The sequence below is a fragment of the Chiloscyllium plagiosum genome, unplaced genomic scaffold (assembly GCF_037043375.1).
Source record: "Chiloscyllium plagiosum isolate Xiang-an unplaced genomic scaffold, Cpla_swu_hap1 HiC_scaffold_31, whole genome shotgun sequence".
NCBI lineage: Eukaryota > Metazoa > Chordata > Chondrichthyes > Orectolobiformes > Hemiscylliidae > Chiloscyllium > Chiloscyllium plagiosum.
In genome coordinates, this window is record NW_028270169.1 from 23,441,166 (window position 1) to 23,461,301 (window position 20,136).

General features: G+C 39.0%; 1 protein-coding gene across 18 annotated transcripts in view; it reads left to right on the forward strand.

Moving 5' to 3' along the window:
- myo18ab (myosin XVIIIA b) overlaps positions 1 to 20,136 on the forward strand; it is a 291,739-nt gene that overhangs the window by 199,678 nt on the left and 71,925 nt on the right. For all 18 annotated transcript variants that reach the window (XM_087977357.1, XM_087977358.1, XM_043718437.2 and 15 more), the window contains 6 exons: positions 1,437 to 1,526; positions 2,742 to 2,861; positions 4,944 to 5,058; positions 6,715 to 6,842; positions 7,780 to 7,934; positions 8,819 to 8,942. In XM_087977357.1, coding sequence (XP_087833483.1) covers positions 1,437 to 1,526; positions 2,742 to 2,861; positions 4,944 to 5,058; positions 6,715 to 6,842; positions 7,780 to 7,934; positions 8,819 to 8,942 — 732 coding nt within the window. The remainder of the gene's footprint in view (positions 1 to 1,436; positions 1,527 to 2,741; positions 2,862 to 4,943; positions 5,059 to 6,714; positions 6,843 to 7,779; positions 7,935 to 8,818; positions 8,943 to 20,136) is intronic.

A 20,136-nucleotide genomic window follows, 5' to 3' on the forward strand; every position in this document is an offset into this window, starting at 1 on the left:
TATCAGTGCTACGTTGTGAGTGTCACATCTGTTATATAGCACTACTTATTACTCACATTGCTGTTAACAATACAGTAACACCTTGTTGAGAAAAGCTTAATTTTTAAGGGATTTCTGATAGTGCTATTGGGGTAGAAAAGGTGAGGTTCTTACCAAATTCTGTGGGATAGAATGTTTCCGGACAGAACACTGTTGGTATGGCAAGAAGGATAAGAAAACCATAGTGGGATTGATGGGAAGGAGATTCGTGCCATTAAGAAGATTTGTGACGTTGAGAACAAAAAGTTCTGTTTTTCCATCCAAGTATTGAATGATTCCCACTAGTAAGTGACAAGAGGCATTTTTACATTAATTAACATCTTGATTTTTCTAACATTTCACCTTATTGATAAGCAGTTTCCCATTTTCCCATGTGGTATGTAGAACCTAGACACTGAACATTACTGACCTGAATTGCTCACAATTGCCCATTCCTCAACATGACTGCCATCACCAGAACCTCCAGATCCCTGTCAGCAAAGTGATGTGCCAGTTTCCTTCTGTTTGACATGTCCAGGTCACTTAGCAGAAACTGTGTGGTCACTAACAATTGACTGGGCACATGGCTAGACTATAAAGATGGTGTCAGCAATAGGAATCATGTGTGGTCCCGTTGTTGGCCAGTGCTTCTGCCTGTGGCAACTGGGAGAAAGTGACAAGTGGGATGTCAGAGGGGTGAGTTACATTGTAATGAGGGCAATTTAGGAGGGTAGCATGAGAAAACTAAGGCTTATGGGGGGGAAGCTCTTCATGAAACTTCCAAAATTGACACCTAGCCAATGCCTGGTATACTTCAGCTCAAGGTTTCTTCAGTTGTTTTGGTCGGGTGTGAGGCTCAGGATAGTGACTAGCGAAGCCATGGCAAACTCGCAAATTTTAAGGCTTTCATCTTATTCTGCATCTGTACTAAATCCTTAAGTTGCAGTCAAACTCGGTGGAGTAATAATGACAACTTTAATGGTTTGCAGTCAAAATCTCACAACATATAAACCTGTGAAAATAAACTGATTTATGTCAATGTAGATTTCAACGTTATAACTATATTTTTGTGTAGAAGAAATGTTATCAAGGTATCATCTTTAAAAAGTGACTGACGCAGGTTTTATTTGAGCATTATCAATGTTTTCATGGTTTACCTTAAATTTTCATGTATGAAAGTGTTTCTGTAATATAAATGACTTTGTAAGAAATACTATCCATTAAGTTTTGAGAAGATGAGAAATGTAAAACATTTAAATATACTGTAGTTTCAACCCAGTAAAACAACTTATTCTCAGTGTAGTAAAATAAAATATATTAAACTGATCTTAAACTATTAAAAGTTGGGGTTAAAGTTGCATTTCATTTTGTCAGTCATTGCATAAGCGATAACTGGAAAGTATGTTTCACTGTATTAGGAGGAAATTCAGCAGCTACGAAGCAAAATAGAACGAGTTGAAAAGGAGCGTAATGAGCTACGGCTAACCAGTGATCGCTTAGAAAGCAGGGTAAGATAATAGTTGTGAACTTTCTGTATATTTGGTATTTCAGCCTGTGCAACAATTAATATTCTGGAATTGCCAGCATACTTCGTTTGATTCAGAGCAGTAAATAATATATGGAATTAAAATGTTCAGACTTTCTTATGGGTTATGTTTCCAATTGAAAGCCATCATTACACTTTAAAATAAATGAGAGAGAACAGTGTAATAAATATTCAGAAGTGGTAATTGACATAAAATTAATCAAAATAGAATTTAAAATTAATAACTCTAATCTACTTTGTACTTTCATCCATGATAGTAAGGCTGGATGTTATTCTAATTTAGTAATAATTTTAAGTCCAGTTAAAAACCAAAATGAAAATGACTTGAATTCACCACGTGATCACACATGTAAATGGTTAAAATGTAAGTTTATGCATTCTGTAGCTTTAGTGAATAACTACAAATCCTAATAGGCTAGTAACTATTTGAAATATAATGTTTAACTTGCTTTGGGGTAATATCTGTAACATATGAGCAGAGAGGAATGCACCCCTTGAGAGCTCATTGGCTTTGCAACTTCTCTAATATAGTTGAGGGCTCAGAAGTTGGAGGTCAGCCTTCCTACTTCTAGGTCAGTTGAAGCTCCTAAATGACTGATGTCAGCAGCAAAGGACGTTCATGCCAATGGGCCATCAGGTATACCCTGGCAATTTGCCCCCAGGTTGAGTGGGAATCTCCTAATTGTCTATTGTGTCCTGTACCATGCCTGAGCAAGAACAATGTACCCACCCTAACTGGTGCCTGTCTGAATAAGTCCATTGAGCCCCCCTACTTGCCTCTCCTGTGGATATCCAGCAGAGCTTATTATCTGGGTCTCTTGCAGTCCCAACAGTAGCCACCATTCCTCCATGGGCTTGGGAACCCCAGGGATGAACAACAGTATCCTTGATTTGTCACTTAGTTTTGTAGAGGTTTCCAGCATTTGTTAGAAAAGCTATTGGATTTTCCAGTGGCTTTCTCTCACTGGATGAGACCACTGCTACAGCTGCTAAATTCAGACCAATGAGTCATAGTCATAAAAAAAAGGTTGGCATCTGTTCCTGGGCTATACATTGAAGTTAATGCACATCAGTTCAAATCTAAGATCATTTTTCTAAGTTTGAGCATTTTAAACAATAGTTCACAGGTCGTGCATCTGTAGATTAATATCCATAAACTGTTTTGTTTCAATAACAGCTAGGAGACCTGACATCAGAATTAACAGATGAGAGAAACACTGGTGAATCAGCAACTCAACTTCTCGAGACAGAAACTGCAGAAAGGCTTCGATTAGAGAAAGAAATGAAGGAGTTGCAGGTGGGTTCATTTCTTATAATGTTGAAACTTTGCCTGGCATTACAGTACTATATTTTTGATTTGTAAAGGAAATTCTAGGACTTTTACCTCTCTTCTTTTCAAAAAGATCATTCATAAGATGAGGGTGTTACTGTCTAGGACAGCATTTATTGTCCATCTCTAATTGTCCAAAGGGCAGTAAAGAATAACCACATTGCTGTGGGTCTGGAATCACATGTTGGCCAGGCCCGGTAAGGATGGCTGAAAATGTGTCACTGGAGAAGCGCAGCAGGTCAGGCAGCATCCAGGGAACAGGAGAATCGACGTTTCGGGCATAAGCCCTTCTTCAGGATAAGCCTGAAGAAGGGCTTATGCCCGAAACGTCGATTCTCCTGTTCCCTGGATGCTGCCTGACCTGCTGCGCTTCTCCAGCAACACATTTTCAGCTCTGATCTCCAGCATCTGCAGACCTCACTTTCTCCAGGTAAGGAAGGCAGCTTCCATCCCTAAAGACATTAGTGAACCAGATGGATTTTTCCTGACAATCAACAATGGATTCATGGTTATCATTAGACTCTTTAATTCAAGATATTTATTGAATTCAAATTCCACCATCTGCCGTGGTGAGATTTGAACCCAGGTCTCCAGAATATTACCTGGATCTCTAGATTAACAGACCAATGATAATACCACTAGGCCTTTGCTGCCTCATGCAACTTGAGGCACAGCTGCCAATATTAATGGAGCTAGCATCCAAGATATTCAAGGGAGCCAAATTAGAGGAACATCGAAATCTTGGAGGGCTGAAGAATATTATAGAGATGAGATGGGAATATTTGCTAATCGAGGCAGTATTGCTAAGTGTAAGCTTAGATGTTGATGAATCTGGTTCGGCTCAGCTTCATAAAAAGCACAAAAACAGACCATTTGGACAAAGCATTTCAAGCTTGCATTTATGGTCCTCTGAAGCTTCGAGCCTTTTCCTTCACCTGCTTATACAGTATGACCAATGACCCAAGTGGTTAATTCCCTTCTCTCTCGTATGAAGTCATGGAAAGGCTTGAAGCCAGGATAATATTTTTAAAAATATTGGACCAAGGGTACATTGGAAGGGTCAGAAGAGAGTATCCATAACATTGCTTGGGCTGGAGCGATCTAGCAATGAAGAGTGACAAGATAGGCTGGACTTGTTTTCCTTAGAGCAAAGGAGGCTGAAAGGGGATCTGATTGAAGTGCACAAAGTTCTGAAAGACGTAGGTAGGATTGGAAGGGAGAAACTTCTCCCCTCAGTAAAACGTTGATACTGGGTCAATACCATTGTGTGGTCAGGAGCTGGAGGTTTACACAGGATTTGAAGAAAACTGACTGACCAAACAGTGACCCTCTGAAGGAGGGTCACTGACCCGAAACATTAACTCTGTTCCTTCACTGATGTTTTCAGACGTGCTGAGTTTTTTCCAGCAATTTCTGTTTTGCTTCTGATTTCCAACATTCTGTGTTTTTTTCTGGAGTGAATAGTACCTTGAATGAGGATTTTAGCAGCAGATGATCTCCGATATGGGAATGAGCAAAGATTAAAATAGGCACACCTGGTGGTGGATAGTAATGTGATCATAAGCTAACTTCAAGGTTAAGTACAATGTCTGTTAGGATAAAGATAGCTTCATTGTTCCCAGGACATACTTGCCGTCATCGAATATTTTTTTGTTTTCATATGGGCATCTCTGGCTAGGCCAGTGTTTATGGTCCTTCTTAATTACCCAGAGGGCAGTTAAGTGTCAACAGCATTGCATCACATGTAGGCCAGACCACGTAAGAATGACAGATGGGTTTGTCCAACAATCGATAATGGCTTCATGGTCCTCATTAGACCCTTTACTCCAGATTCTGTATTGAATTCAAATTCCACTATCTGTCTTGGTGGGATTTGAACCCTGGTCCTCAGAACATTGGCTGAATTTCTGGTTTAATAGTCTAGCGATAATAACACTAATCAATTGCTTTCTAATATGTTAATATACAAGTTTGTGAAGCAATGCCAGTAATTAAAAATTTTAAATTTTGAGAATTGTTAAGTATTATTGTAAGCATCTTGTGTTTCAGGCCAAATATGATGGAATGAAGAAGCAAATGGAGTCAATGGAAATGGAAGTTATGGAAGCTCGGCTTATCAAAGCAGCAGAATTAAATGGAGATCTGGATGATGATGATGAGTCTGGTTAGTTACACTGTTTTGATACGTAACCTATTTTTGTGCTATATATGTTTATCCCAGCTATTCCATTGCAGGCAGTTATGCTTCTCTCAAACTACTTCTTATTTTATTTACTATTTTATATTTGGATATGAGTGTTGATGGCCAAGCCTACATTTATTTTCCATCTATAATTCCCTTTGCGAAGGTGATGAGCTGTCATCTTGAATTGTTGCAGTCTTAGCATATGCGTACACTCCAATGCTGTTCATAATGAGTTTCAGGGTTTTGACCAGGTGACAGTGAAGGAATGGTAATATAGTTACAAGTCAGGATGCTGTGTGGGTTAGAAGGAACTTGCTTGTGGTGGTTTCCTATGCATCAGCTGCCCTTGTCCTTCTAGGTGATAAGAGGTCACAGGTTTTGAAGATACTGTCAAAGGAGCATTGAGATGTGGAATGCGTTGTGTAGATATTACATATTCCTTCCACCGTATGTCATGGAGATGGGAGTGCAGATTGTAAGTGGTGGTGGGCTGCTGCTCGAAAGGAATGCTTTGTCCTAGATGACATTGAAATTCTTGAGTGTTGTTGCAGCTGCATTCATCTAGGCAAGTGGAAAGTATTCCTTTGCACTCCTGATTTGTGCTTTGTAGAATGGCAATGGGGAGACAGTAGGTGAGTTGCTGACAGCAGTATTCCTTTCTTCTGTCTGCTTTTGTAGCCACAGTATTTGTATGGCAGGCCCTGATCAATTTCTGGTCAGTGGTAACCCTGGGAATAATGTTAGTGGGTGATCAGCAATAGTAATGACATTGGATATCAACGGGAGATGGTTAGATTCTCTCTGGTTTGGGTTAGTCACTGCCCACCACTTACATGGCATGAAGGTTAATAGCCACTTATCAGCTCAAATTGGGAAGTTGTCTCAATCTTGTACCAAACTGAGACCAGCTGCCTCAATATCTGTGGAGTCGCAAATAACACAACCATCTACCAAGATCCCCAGTTCTGACCATATGATGAGGGAAGGTCATTGATGAAGCAGCTGAGAATGATTGGGTTTTGGGCACTATCCAGATGTACAGGGATTGAGATGATTGACCTCCAGCAATCCTAACATCATCCTTTGTGTGAGCGATAAATCCAACCAGCAGACGGTTTACTCCCTTATTCCCAATGACTCTAGCTTTGCTTGGGATCCTTGAAGTCTTTCTTAGCGAATCTTTGATATCAAGGCCAGTATCTCTTGCCTCATGTCCCTATCGTGGTGCCTCAAATTGATTTGACTTTGTGTCAGCATTGTTTCATTGCAGTCAGGAAGCAAGATTTGCTCAATTTTGGATTTATCAATCATTTCCACCGCAGATGCTCAAGAAGCAGAGTAAATGCTACTTCAGATATTTCTATCTCACAGTAATAGTCTTTTACTTATGTTATCTCTTGAGCTTTAAACAGTTTGGAATATTCATCAAAGTTGAGTTTCAGTCCTAGGCCCTCCAGGTCAGGGCTAAAGTTTTCTTCTGCCTTGAATTGATCTTTTCATTTTAAAGGTGTTTCTTGATTTGCAAAGTGCTTCTGTTTTGAATTATTTCTTCTGCTTCTTTCATTGTTTAAAAATAAATGTAAATTTAATTGACACAAAAATTCAGCTTATAGTTGATTACTTTACTTTCCATAGGTGGAGAATGGAGACTGAAGTACGAGCGTGCAATAAGAGAGATAGATTTCACCAAAAAGCGAATGCATCAAGAATTTGATGATAAACTAGAGGTTGAATTACAGAACAAAAGGCAACTGGAGAGAAAAGTGAGAAGACGATGCTTTTAACATTTTTTTTTGCAGTATTATATAGTTAAAGATTTGAATTGATGTGACACTATGCCTTAGACACTGCTGCTCAGTATCGTAGACTGGAGGATCAAAAGCTTCAGTTCACCACTTTTTTCTCCAGTGCTACTGCTAGGTAAACTTCCCTCAGGATACTGGTTTTTAAATAATGTTCATTCATATATCTTTCGTCCAAATTTTAATTTGTTCATATTTAAATAGCGATGTTTCAAGAATTCTATTTGTAGTGAGGGACTGTAAATCATTATTATACTGTATTATATTTTTGAGTGTTATTTTCAAATTTTTTTGTTGAGAAGATGACCCCTATTTTGCTGAATAAATGGCTGTAGAGTAAGCATAGGATTCCCATGCCATTAAAAACATAAATAACACATGGGAATATTTAATTGTCTAAACTCCTATTAACCACCTTCCTAATTCAAAACTTTGTGTAAACCTGGTTTCAACTTAAGATATCACTTCACTACGCAGTTTTTGTTATTTTACCTTAATGTAAAATATAGATTCTTAATGTTTATTTAATTGTCTATCATAATTAATAAATTGAATTTCAAGCCTAAATTTTGTTCATCCTCAAAACACTTCCTTTTTCACAGAAACAAAGTCTTCTCCATCTCTAGCTTAAACTCACTTCCACTGAAACTATTATCCACTGTTTAGTCCCATTCTGGGACCTCTCCAGCCCACCCTTTTGGCTTAATACTAGAGCAGTGAGGATACATCTTAACTATCTTTATAAGCCTCGTTGATGTTCAGAGACAATGGGTCAAGTGTAGTCTTGGCTATGTAAATGTCAACTAGAATAAAGAAAAGAGGGCATGATACAGTGAACGATCAGCTAGATGAGCAAGCATTAATAGCCAAGACATCAGACTTGCTCATATACCTGCAGGTTGCAGATTTGCAAGCCGACAATGAAGAAATGCAACGCAGTGTTCAGCAGTTGAAGAAGAAGTCTCAGCGACTAACAGCAGAATTGCAAGACACCAAGCTGCATCTTGAAGGACAACAAGGGCGTAATCATGAATTGGAAAAGAAACAGCGAAAGTGAGTCAATTCCTGTGATATAAAATTGGGAGAATATCACCCTTTTAAAATTGACTTGTGAATGTGTATAGACAGCATAATAATCTTGTTTGAATTTTAGTTTATTCCTATCGATTTAGAGATATTAAGGTTATATAAAACATTAGATTTTTGCTGATGTACTTAAAATGAAAAATAAATCATTCACTTGCCGTATATGTTTTACTAAACTTCTCCCGATTATATTTTCTGCTTTCTATATCCATGTCTTTGATGGGCATAAACACAGACATCTGCAGAACAGTCCTCTACAAAATTCCTCTCTCCTAACTCAAAGGCAAAATTCAAGAGGTCCCAAATCCTGTAGTTATTTCTAGAATAAATTTTGTTACCTTTCTTCTGCCACAATTGCACTGGTCAGGAGTTGCAACTCCTTGCTGCAGTTGGTGCAGTTTGAAACAGATGAAAGAAGTCAATACTGACTTTTCTGAATTTTCTGAGAAAAGCAATATTTCTAAATATCCTAGTTCACTGTCTCTGGTTTCTGAACTTAATTCACGAAAATTTTTGAAACTTGAACTTGACGAGTATAAAATCATGCATTTGTGAAATCCTAAGAAATTTGAGTCATCAGATTGTATCTCGCTTGTGTTTTTTTGATTACGGGCTTTTAAAAGGAGGTTCTGTCTGTAAGTCTCTCCCTTTGCACGCACACAGACATGCATCAACACATGGTTAAAAGTTGTGTCCACTCATCTAAACTACCAATGTATGTTAGAAGAAAATAGATTTTTATAGCATATTAGCCATATGACCCAGATGGAACACTTTTTGTAACCAACGAGAGTTCAAAATTGTGCTTTTTGTTGCCATAATCCTGTTTTGTTTAAACATTTGTGCTTCAGGTTTGACAGTGAGTTGTCACAGGCAGCAGATGAAGCTCAAAGAGAGAAGATCCAAAAAGAGAAACTAAGCAGAGAAAGAGATGGATTTATAGCAGAGATATTCAGCTTAAAGCAACAACTGGATGTATGTATTATCATAATAATAAAAATAAATTCAATAGTTTGTTAGATTTGAGCAATAGCTGTAAATAATATTGATTGAATTTGTGATGTGACATATATACAGAATAAGTGATAATATTTGTTATTGCTACATCTGTTAAAAGGTTTTAAAAAAAACTTTAACGTGACAAAAAAAAGACTCAATAGCCCAGAGTTTGTAGCTATTAGCAGCAGCTTATGTGCTTGGTACTGAAATCTAAGAAAGGGAAGCTTGCTGAGAAATCTGCAGTCTCTATGACAAGAATTGTAATTCTGTTGGCATGTGGTTTAACAGGGATTTCCAGCATAGAGTTGGGAATATTGTTTAACCTGTTTGAACAGCCAATCATATTTAAAATTCTCTAAACTAATGAGATAAAATAACTTGATATTGCAAGGAGAAGAACTGAAATTGGGACAAATACTTGGAGTGAAGATAGAAGCTGACATATGAAGAAAGCTCAAGTTTTTTTATTATTTATGAAGTATAATTTTAAAAATCTAGTAATTAATAAATGTATTTTTCAGGGCCATATCTGTTGATTAGTACTTCATGTTTGAGTCGTTTCAATCAGATATCTCCTCACCCACCACAGTACCAAAATTAGTCTTACCAAAATTACAAGTGAGATCCTGTAGACTAATAAAGGCAAACTATTCTTCCTTGGTCTTCTCAAGCTGCCTACAGTATTTGACATAATCGATGAAATCAATGTCTAATATCTAAGGTCTCTCCATTGTTACATTAAGTTGCATTGTACTTGCTTGATTCTGTTTGTTCCTATTTAATCATAAATAGAATCAAACATCTCCAACATCTATTCCCATTTATGCACAGTTACTCTTTGATATCAACCAAGAATCTTTGTAGCCCTATCATCCAAAAACAAAATGACACCATCTTGCCTTAGTGCCACCATTTCTCTTGGCAACTGGACTGGCACTCAAGACCAGAAACATCCTCTAATTAAACACTATGAAGTCCAGAGCCATTGAACCCACCACAAATTCTACTACGTGGCAATTGTCTGAGGCTGAACTAAATGTCACTTTATTTTGCTATGATCCACACAGAGAAAGATATCTTTAAAAAGAAAGATGAATTTCCATGTGACCAACAGAGAATTGCATGACAAGACTTATGTTTTTAGACTTGCTGTGATCAATTAACTAAAATCAATATTCACTGAACATTACTTAGTAGGCAACAAATACATTAAAGCTTTTCATCTTGCATTCATCAGAACATTTCCAGAAAACCTTTGATAAGTTGTGACATCAAAGGTTATTGCAGAAAATAAAAGTTCATGGTGTAGGGAGATAACTTTTGGTATGGATAGAAGAATAGCTGGCAAACACACAGTAGAGAGTAGGCATAAATGGGTCTTTTTCAGATTCCTGAAGAAGGGCTTATGCCCGAAACATCGATTCTCCTGTTCCTTGGATGCTGCCTGACCTGCTGCGCTTTTCTAGCAACACATTTTCAGCTCTGATCTCCAGCATCTGCAGTCCTCACTTTCTCCTCTTTTTCAGATTAGCATGATCCAGCAAGTGGTGTGCTACAGGAATCATTGCTGGTGCCTCAGCTATTGATAACTTATATAAATCAGTTAGATGAATGGACAGAAGATATGGCTGCCAAATTTGCTGGCAGCAGAAAGAAAGCAAGGAAAGTAAACTGTGAAAATGACAAGAGGTTATGAAAAAGAGAGCTTAGTTGAGTGAATGTGCAAAGAAATGGCCAATGAAGTATATGAAATTGTCAATTTTGGCAGGAAGAATTAAAATAGAAGCATATTATTATGAAGATTTGGGTGGACTGTACCTTTTCAGAGGTATTTATCGGGGGTTTTGTCGGACTAGTATGATTGAAGAGAAAGTAAAAGGTAGGTTAGAGGAAGGAGTTGTAGATAGTTGTAAGTTAATCATTCTCTGTTATACTTTAAGAAATAAAGTTATTAATTTTGCTTTAAATAGTTCTTGGCCTCTCGGATTTTCACAGATTACTGCACGGGATAATTTTTTTTCTGTGTTGCTGGTTTAAATTAAGCAGGGGGGGGTTTACCCGTGTCGTAACTGTTTGGGGGCTTATCTGGGACTTGAACAGTTTGGGGGGCTTTTGTCTATGATTTGAACAGTTTGGGTCTTGGATTTGTGATTTGAATAGGTTTAGACAGAGTTAAATATATATGAGAAAGCCCAGTAGATATAATCACTTGTAGGTTAGTGTCCTAGATCTTTGAAGTAAAATGTAGGTCATAGAGTCATCGAGATGTATAGCACGGAAACAGACCCCTTGGCCCTACTCGTTCATGTTGACCAGCTAGCCCAACTTAATCTAGTGCCATTTGCTAGCACTTGGCCCACATCCCTCCAAGCCCTTTCTATTCATATACCCATCCAGATGTCTTTAAATGTTGTAATTCTACCAGCCTCCTTCACTTCCTCTGGCAGCTCATTCCATACATGCACCACCCTCTTCCTGAAAAAGTTGCCTCTTAGTTCCCTTAATATATCCTTCCCCTCTCACCCTCTACCTATGTCCTCTACTTCTGGACTCCCCTACCCCAGGGAAAAGACTTTGTCTATTTATCCTATCCATGCCCCTCATGATTTTATAAACCCCTATTTGGAAACACACAAAATCCAGTTCATCGGGACTGCTCCAACGTTCATGTGGCAATTTGTTTAATTTCGGTGACTGTGGTTGATTAAATTAAAAGTGAGAGAAATGGCCCTTAAAATTGCTAAAGAGGTTCTGGGATTTGAAGATGATTCTCAAATTTGCCAAGAAAGTTTAGAAGGAAAGAAAAAGGCCATACTTTTAGAATTAGCAAATAAGTTAGATTTGGGTTTAACCAAGGACAAAAGTAAAGCTGAAAGTGTAAGGGAATTACTCAAACACTTAGGTGTGCAGTAGAGGTAGAAAAACTTAAATTACAATTTGTGGGCGGCACGGTGGCACAGTGGTTAGCACTGCTGCCTCGCAGCGCCAGAGACCCGGGTTCAATTCCCGCCTCACGCGACTGACTGTGTGGAGTTTGCACATTCTCCCCGTATCTGCGTGGGTTTCCTCTGGGTGCTCCGATTTCCTCCCACAGTCCAAAAAGTGTGCATGGCCATGCTAAATTGCCCATAGCGTTAGGTGAAGGGGTAAATGTAGGGGAATGGGTCTGGGTGGTTTGCTCTTCGGAGGGTCACTGTTGACTTGTTGGGCCGAAGGGCCTGTTTCCACACTAAGTAATCTTAAAAAAAATTCTTAGCTGATCAAAAAGAGCGAAAATTTGAACTTGAGAATTTGCAGCTTAGTCAGCAAAGTCACATTAACAGGATGGAGATTAAAAGTGAAGTTAGTGATAAATACAAATATGTCAAAACTCTGCTACATTTTGAGGCTATTTTAAGTGCTCATGAGTTGATACCTGAAGCATATAGACAGAAACACAAAGAAGGAACCAGATCAGACTTGTGTTGTGTTCGAAAGAATTAAACATAGTCATTTTGATAGATGGGTGTATGCTTTGAAAATAGATAAGACCTATGAAGCTTTAAGAGCAATTATTCTTTTGGGAGATTCACTTCCAGAAATGGTAAGAATTCGCATGGAGGAACAGAAAGTTCTGAAAGTGAGAAGGGCAGCAGAATTAGCAGATGAATACATCTTGGTGCATAAGACAAGCTTCCGGCCAGAATGTTGGGCTGTGACAGATAGAAGTTGGGAGAAGGGGAGATCCTACACTATGAAACCAAGAGTAGACAACACTGGTAAGAATTTACCATGTGTTAAAGAAACCCAAGAAGGTGAAAAGGAGATGAAAGGCCTCATGTTTTCACTGTAATGAAATGGGACACAGAAAATTACAGTACCAGAAGGGCACTGGTAAAAGGTGTTTTCACTGCCAGAAAGTGGGACATGTAAAGTCACAGTGCTGGTCATTAAAGAAAGGCACTGTGGGAAAAGACGTGGTAAAAGAAGCCAGGCCAATGGCATTAGTGAAGGTTGTAAAGGAAAACCCAAGAAGAGCCGAGGAGCTGCAGGAGACCGTACAGCCTGGGCAGGGGCTGGGTATGGAGTTAGTACTTGATCTCTACAAAGAATTTGCCTCTGAGTAAAGTTTACTCAAAGAACAGGGGGAGAAGGACAAGAAATTATAATTTTGAGCAATACAGTATCTAGCCAGTCGCTGATAGTAAGGGATGAGCGAATATGCACTCTTTCTGATCTGTTACCTGAGAGTGTGGTAATTTGTGGAATAGATGGACGGAAATTTAGCATTCCCCTGTGTATGATCAGGTTGGAGTGCTAACTCAAGACTGGGGAAGTTACAGTGGGAGTGATTGCCAGAGTGTCAGTTCCAGTAATTCAGTTTGTTCTTGGGAATGATTTGGCAGGATCCAAGGTGGGAGTGATTTTGTTGTGGAGAAGCTGAGGAGTTAAAACAAAAATATCCTGGTATTTTCTCAGACCGTGTGGTAACCAGATCCAACTATCATAAGTCACAGCACGAAGCAAAAAGTAAAGAGAAAGATGAAGGACTTGAGGTTCAATTAGCGGATATCCTGTTTGACGTAATGGTGCAGGAAAAACTGAACAGACAGAGGGTCAGACAGAAGTGTTTACTCCTGAAAAACTGAGACTTGCAACAGTAAAACAAGAACGATAAAAGATATACATGTGGATGCGTACTCTGAAAGAGAGGCAGAGAATATTCTGGAAGGTTATTATCCGAAAGGTAGAATTCGAAAGTGGAAATGGAGACCATAACAGGGTTAGTGCAGAGGAGAAATGGGCCGAAGTGCACCAGATTGTGTTGCTGGTAGCATACAGATAAGAGATGTTAACGGGTAGCACATGAACTATCTGTAGGAGATCACCTAGGGGTATGAAAGATTCAAGCTAAGGTACAAATACATTCTTTACTGGCCTGGAATGCACAAGGATATGGTTAACTTTTGCCGTATGTGTCATACATGCCAAATGGTCGGTAAGCCACAGGCGGTAATAAAACCAGCACCTTTGTTGCCAATTCCTGCATTTGAAGAACCTTTCACCTATACAATAATTGATTGTACAGGTCCCCTCCCAAGAACTAAAAGTGGGAACCAGTACTCGTTAACCATAATGGGTGTGCCTACCAGATTTCCAAAGGCAATTCCATTACAGAGTATCAAGGCAAAAAGGATAGTAGAGGAGTTAATAACTTTCTTCTCACAGTATGGGCTACCCAGAGAGATTCAGTCAGGCCAAGGGTCAAATTTTACTGCTAGGCTGTTTAAGGAGGTTAAGGATAGCTTAAGTATTCAGCAATTTAAATCCAGTATCATCCTGAATCCCGGGGAGCTTTAGAAAGGTGGCATCAGACCTTGAAGACCATGTTGAGAGCATATTGTCAGCATTACCCAAATGATTGGGATAAAGGTATCCCATTTGTATTGTTTGCCATTAGAGATGCCCCAAACAAATCTACACTGTTCACTCCCTTCGAGTCAATATTCAGGCCTGAAGTGAGAGGCCCTTTGAAATTAAAGTAAAATTGACAGGACCAAGGTCTGAGATCTCACACTGAGATTATGTATTGGAAGTGAGGGAGAGATTAAACTGAGTGGGTGAGTTAGCTAAACAGCATCTAAAGAGGACACAGTATAGAATGAAACAGGTGGCAGATAAAAGCTCTGAGACTCTGATGTTTTCCTGAGGGGACGATTTCAGTGATAGGAGATCCCTTCAAAGCCAGGCTTAGTGGTCCCTATCAAATTGAGAAAAAAATTGAGTCAAGTAAACTATCTAGTAAAGATGCCTGACAGGTTAAAAAAAGGTATCGGGTATGTCACGTGAACATGTTGAAACTGTATTATACTAGAGAGAAAGAACTGGAGAAATGAGTATTAATTACTGCCTCACAGAGTGAGGAATCAAGTCCAGATGATGTGGATTTTGATGTGCCTCAAAATAGATTAAGAAATGAAGAAGTCCTTGAAGAGTGGGATAGGTTAGTAAGCAGTCTGTCTCAGGAGCATAGAACACAGTTGAAAGATTTATTACCTATAAGGACATATGTAAGAGTCAGATGGGGAGGACTAATACTATTGTACATGAAGTAGATGTAGGGAATATTGCTCCGCTAAAACAACACCCCTGTCGGCTTAATCATTTCAAAGCCAGACAAGTCTAGATGGAGGTGGAGGCCATGCTCTACAAGGACATCATCAAATCAAGCCAGAGCGAGTGGAGTTTGCTGATCGCCTTAGTTCCCAAACTGGGCAGGACTCAGCGATTCAACATGGATTATCAGAAGGTCAACGCCATTGCAAAATCGGACTCCTATCCAATTCCTAAATTGGAGGACTGTATTGAGAAATTTGGGCAAGCCAGTTACATCACCAAGTTGGACTTAATGCTTGGTTACTGGCAGGTACCTTTATCAGTGTCAGCAAAAGAAATTTCTGCATTTGTAACCCCAAATGGACTATATCGGTTTAAATGATGCCCTTTGGAATAAGGAATACACCTGGCACATTCCGAAGACTCATGAACAGAGTTGTGGCTGTGTTAACAAACTGTGCAGTCTATTTGGACGATGCACTGATCTTTAGTAAGTCCTGGAAAGATCATATGGTACAGTCGGCAGAGCTCTTTAAATGACTACAATAAGCAAAACTGGTGATAAACTTAAATAAAACTGAATTCGCAAAAGCTGAGGTGACGTTCTTGGGACATAACATCGGTCATGGAAGGTTGACCCCACAGGTCACAAAGACGAAAGCCATCGAAGCAATTTCCACAACCAACCTCAAAGAAAAAGGTGCTTTGATTTTTAGGACTCAGCAGTTTCTATCATAAGGCTGTTCCAAACTTCAGCAATGTAGTGGCACCCTTAACCAATTTGCTGAATAAGAACGCAGTGTTGGTGGACAGATCAATGCCAGGAGGCATTCGACCATTTGAAATTAATATTAACCACCAAACTATTTTAGCTACATGGTTCATTTTTTTCTTAAGGAAGGAGGTGTTATTAAGATGTGGGTGTACTGTACCTTTAAGAGATTTAAAACCCAGCAGAACTACCTGACAGCACCATCTTTTCTGAATAAGATACAATGTTCCGTGTAGTCCAGCAGTTAGGTTAGCTGGTTGCCTGGAGACGAAAACATATTTGAATTAGGCCAGTCAGTTTAAATTATACTCTTCTCTCCCCCCGCCCCCCTCCCAAAAAAAAGCCAAACTCCAATCAAGGTTGAATTTAGTATATTGACAATATTAAAAGTCAATGACACAATCCAATGCTTTGGGGTAAAAAGACCAGGAAAAATTGATCAGTTGAGAGAATTGCCAACAGATGTAGACTGCTAGTCAGAACTCTGAGAGGTAGGTACCTGTCTAGAGAATGAGTTTGCACAGAGAAAAACATCAACACTGACCTGGAGAGCAAATCTACTGAGGAAGATATAAAGAGAAGAGTCAACTGCTGGCTGGTTTTGAAAGTTGAATTTTTCAGTAAATCTTAATCAGGGGTTTTGTTGGACCAGTACTATAGAAGGAAAAGTAAAAGATAGGTTAGAGGAAGGAGTTGAAGATAGTTGTTAGTTAATTTTCTCTGTTATACTTTAAGAAATAACGTTGTTAATTTTTACTTTAAATAGTTCTTGGCCTGTCAGATTTTTCAGTGCACAGGATAAATTAAGCAGAAGAGTTTACCCATATCATAACAATATAATGTAAATGATGAGAGATTGCAGAGCTATGTGATACAGAGGAATCTGAATGTCCTCCTACATGAATCACTGGCTTGCACATACAGCAAGTAATTAGGAGAGCTAATTGTTTGTTGTGAGCAGAATTGAGTACAAAAGCAGGATGATCACTGGTATGGAGAGATTGTCTTATGAGCAAAGGGTAAGTAGTTTGGGACTTAACCCAGTGGATTTTAGGAGAATGAGAATTGATTTCACTGAAACATATGGAATGCTTAAGGGATTTGACAAGGTAAATGCTGAGAGAATGTTTCCCCTAATGGGAGAGTCACGGTCTTGACCATAGTCTCAGAATTAAAGGGTGCCAATTAAAGTTTGAGATGAGGAGGAATTTCTTCAATCACATGTTGAGAGTCTTGGGGAGTCCTTGTCGCAGAGAGCTGTGGGACAGGGTACTGGTGTATATTTGAGGCTGAAATAGAGACATTTGTGATCATTATGAAAAACAAGTGTTATGGGGACAATGCTGGAAAGTAGACATGAGGAATTGTATAGTGGAGCAGGCTTGAGGGACTGAATGACCTACTCCCATTCATATTTCTTATGGTCTCATGGTTATAAATCAAGAGGCACCATTTAAAACAGATTAAGTTTTGTTTTGTCTCAGAGGGCTCTTGAATCGTTGAAACTCTCTTCCTCATAAGGTAGAGGAAGAAAAGTCTTTAATGGTTTTAATGCAGGGTTAAATGGATTCTTGTTAAACAACTGGTTTAAAGTCTATCGGGGACAGGCACGATTGCGGATTTAATGTTGCAATCAGATCATCCTTCATTTTATTGAATGGTGCAGCAGACTGTTCTTCATCCAATAGGTTGTTTCCCTTTTGTGGCAAGATGTGAAGCCTGGCAATTAAATTTCAGTGTTTCTATTCCGTAGTATCTAAAGCACATGGGTTTAACTTTGGGTAGATTTCAGAATGATCACCATTCCCTGTTCCAGGACTTTACTTTAAATTGAAAGGACAGTTTAAACGATAATCATCTTGCAAAGTCTAGTTTGTATAATATTTATCATACTTGATCCAGAAATTAGCTTTCAACCACATTTGCCATTTCTAAAGCTGCTTATTTCCATCACACAAATGTGCTTCTGCCTCCACTGTACTGAAACTCTGATTTACATCTTTGTCACATGCAGATGTGGCTGTTCTAATGCATTTCTGTAAGGTCTCCCAAATTCCACCTGCCATAAAGGATTAAATCTCCCAACTTCTGCCAATCACTTCTTAGTTCACAGTAAATCCAGTTCAGTCGTTACTTCTGTAATTTGCAGATATACACAGGGTCCCATTTAAGCAATTCCTCAATGTTAAAGTTCACATACTTGTCAAGCCTCCTCCATGGCCTTGCCCCTCTTGATGTTCAAAATCTTCTCCGAGGCCTACAACCCTCCATGATCTTTGTATTGCACTAATCCTGGCCTCTTGATCTTCACCTTTTCACCATCGGTGGCTGTTCCTTCAGCTGCTTGGCCATAAGCTCTGGAATTCTCTCATAAACCTCTCAGCCTTCCAATCTTTCCTTTTATAGGATGTTCTTTAAAACCTGTCTCTTTAACCAGGATTTTGGTCACTACCCTCGTATCATCGTTTGCACATTCTCCCCGTGTCTGCGCGGGTTTCCTCCAGGTGCTCCAGTTTCTCCCACAGTTTCCACACTGTAATGTAATCTAATCTAATCAAAATGTGCAGGTTAGGTGAATTGGCCATGCTAAATTGCCCGTAGTGTTAGGTGAAGGGGTAAATGTGGGGGAATGGGTCTGGGTGGGTTGCCCTTCGGCGGGTCAGTGTGGACTTGTTGGGCCGAAGGGTCTGTTTCCACACTGTAAGTAATCTAATCTAATCTAATCTTGAGTTTTTGTGTTATATTTTGGTTTATGCCTCTGTGAACCACCTTGGGATTTTTAATTAGGTTAAAAGCATAATATAAATACAATTGTTTTTGTTCAATAGTTATTACTCTGTTTGCAATGAAAAGTTACACTTCACTGTATAACACAACCTTTTATGGGGCTTCAAGCAGAAAATGGAATGTCCTTGGCAAATTAATTGATTTTGTCGACTACTTGCTCTGTGTCAGAACAGTGAAGGGAAGATGGCACTTTGATTAGTCTGAACTTGCACTATGAATCTAATTACAACTTCAGGATAATTGGGTAATGATCGTGAGCATCAAAAGCCCTGCAAATTTGTGTTTTGATAGATTTGATTTTCGAATAGGATTTGCACATCTGAGAAAGCAACTGCCATAAGAAGTTTGATCCTAAAAACTAGCAGATAAAATGTTTTTATTACTTTATTTTGTTCAGCAAATTTGAATGTCCCTCATCTCTGGTATCATTCTACTGGATCTCTAAACACTTTCTGAAGTCTTGACATCCTACAGTGTAGGACCCAATATCAAACACAATAGTCTGGCTGAGGCCACTACTGAAATTTGTTTTATTTATGTCCAGCTTGAAAAGTTTGGTTTCTTTCCAGTTCTCAAAAGGGGTGTTTCAAGAAAAGAAGTTCAGCATTTGAATTTAGAGACTAAGAATCATACAGCATAGAAACAGGCTCTTCAGCCCAACTCGTCCATGCTGACCTGGTTTCCTAAACTGAACTAGAATGGACGGCATGGTGGCTCAGTGGTTAGCACTGCTCTCTCTCAGCGTCAGGGACCCGGGTTCGATTCTAGCGTCGGGTGACTTTCTGTGTTGAGTTTGCATATTCTCCCCATGTCTGTCTGGTTTCCTCCTACAATCCAAAGATGTGCAGGTTAGGTGAATTGGCCGTGCTAAATTGCCCATAGTGTTCAGGAATGTGTAGGTAAGATGCATTAGTCAAGGGTAAATATAGGATAGAGGAATGGGTCTGGGTGGGAAACTCTTCAGAGGGTAAGTATGGACTTGTTGGGCTCAAGGGCCTGTTTCCACACTGTTGGGATTCTGTGATTTCTACGATTTTCTATGATAGCCTGTTTGCTTGCATTTGGCCTACATCCCTCTAAACCTTTCCTATCCATGTACCTGTCCAAATATTTTTTAAATGTTGTAATTGAATCCTCCTCTTTCTTTCTCTGGTAGCTCACTTCATATATGCACCACTTTTTTTGTTGTATTTGAAAGCAATCAATTTGACTGTCAGTACATTCATGCATGTAAGCCATTAATGCTTACAAGCATGAAATGCCATGAATATTAGTTTTGCTGCCAAAGCAGTTTCCTTTTAGTAACTTGTTTTCTATATGCAGAACTTTACAAAATATAATGATTCTTCATCGGAGCATTCTAGGATCCATGATTTTCCTCATCTTCTATGCCCTCCTATGCTTTTGGGAAAAAAAAGATGAGATTAGTCAAAATCTAGTATAGCATAGATTTCAAAGCCAAATGTGAATTGGACTCCTTTGAAGTGTAGAATAAGTCAATTCTGCCTTTTGGTT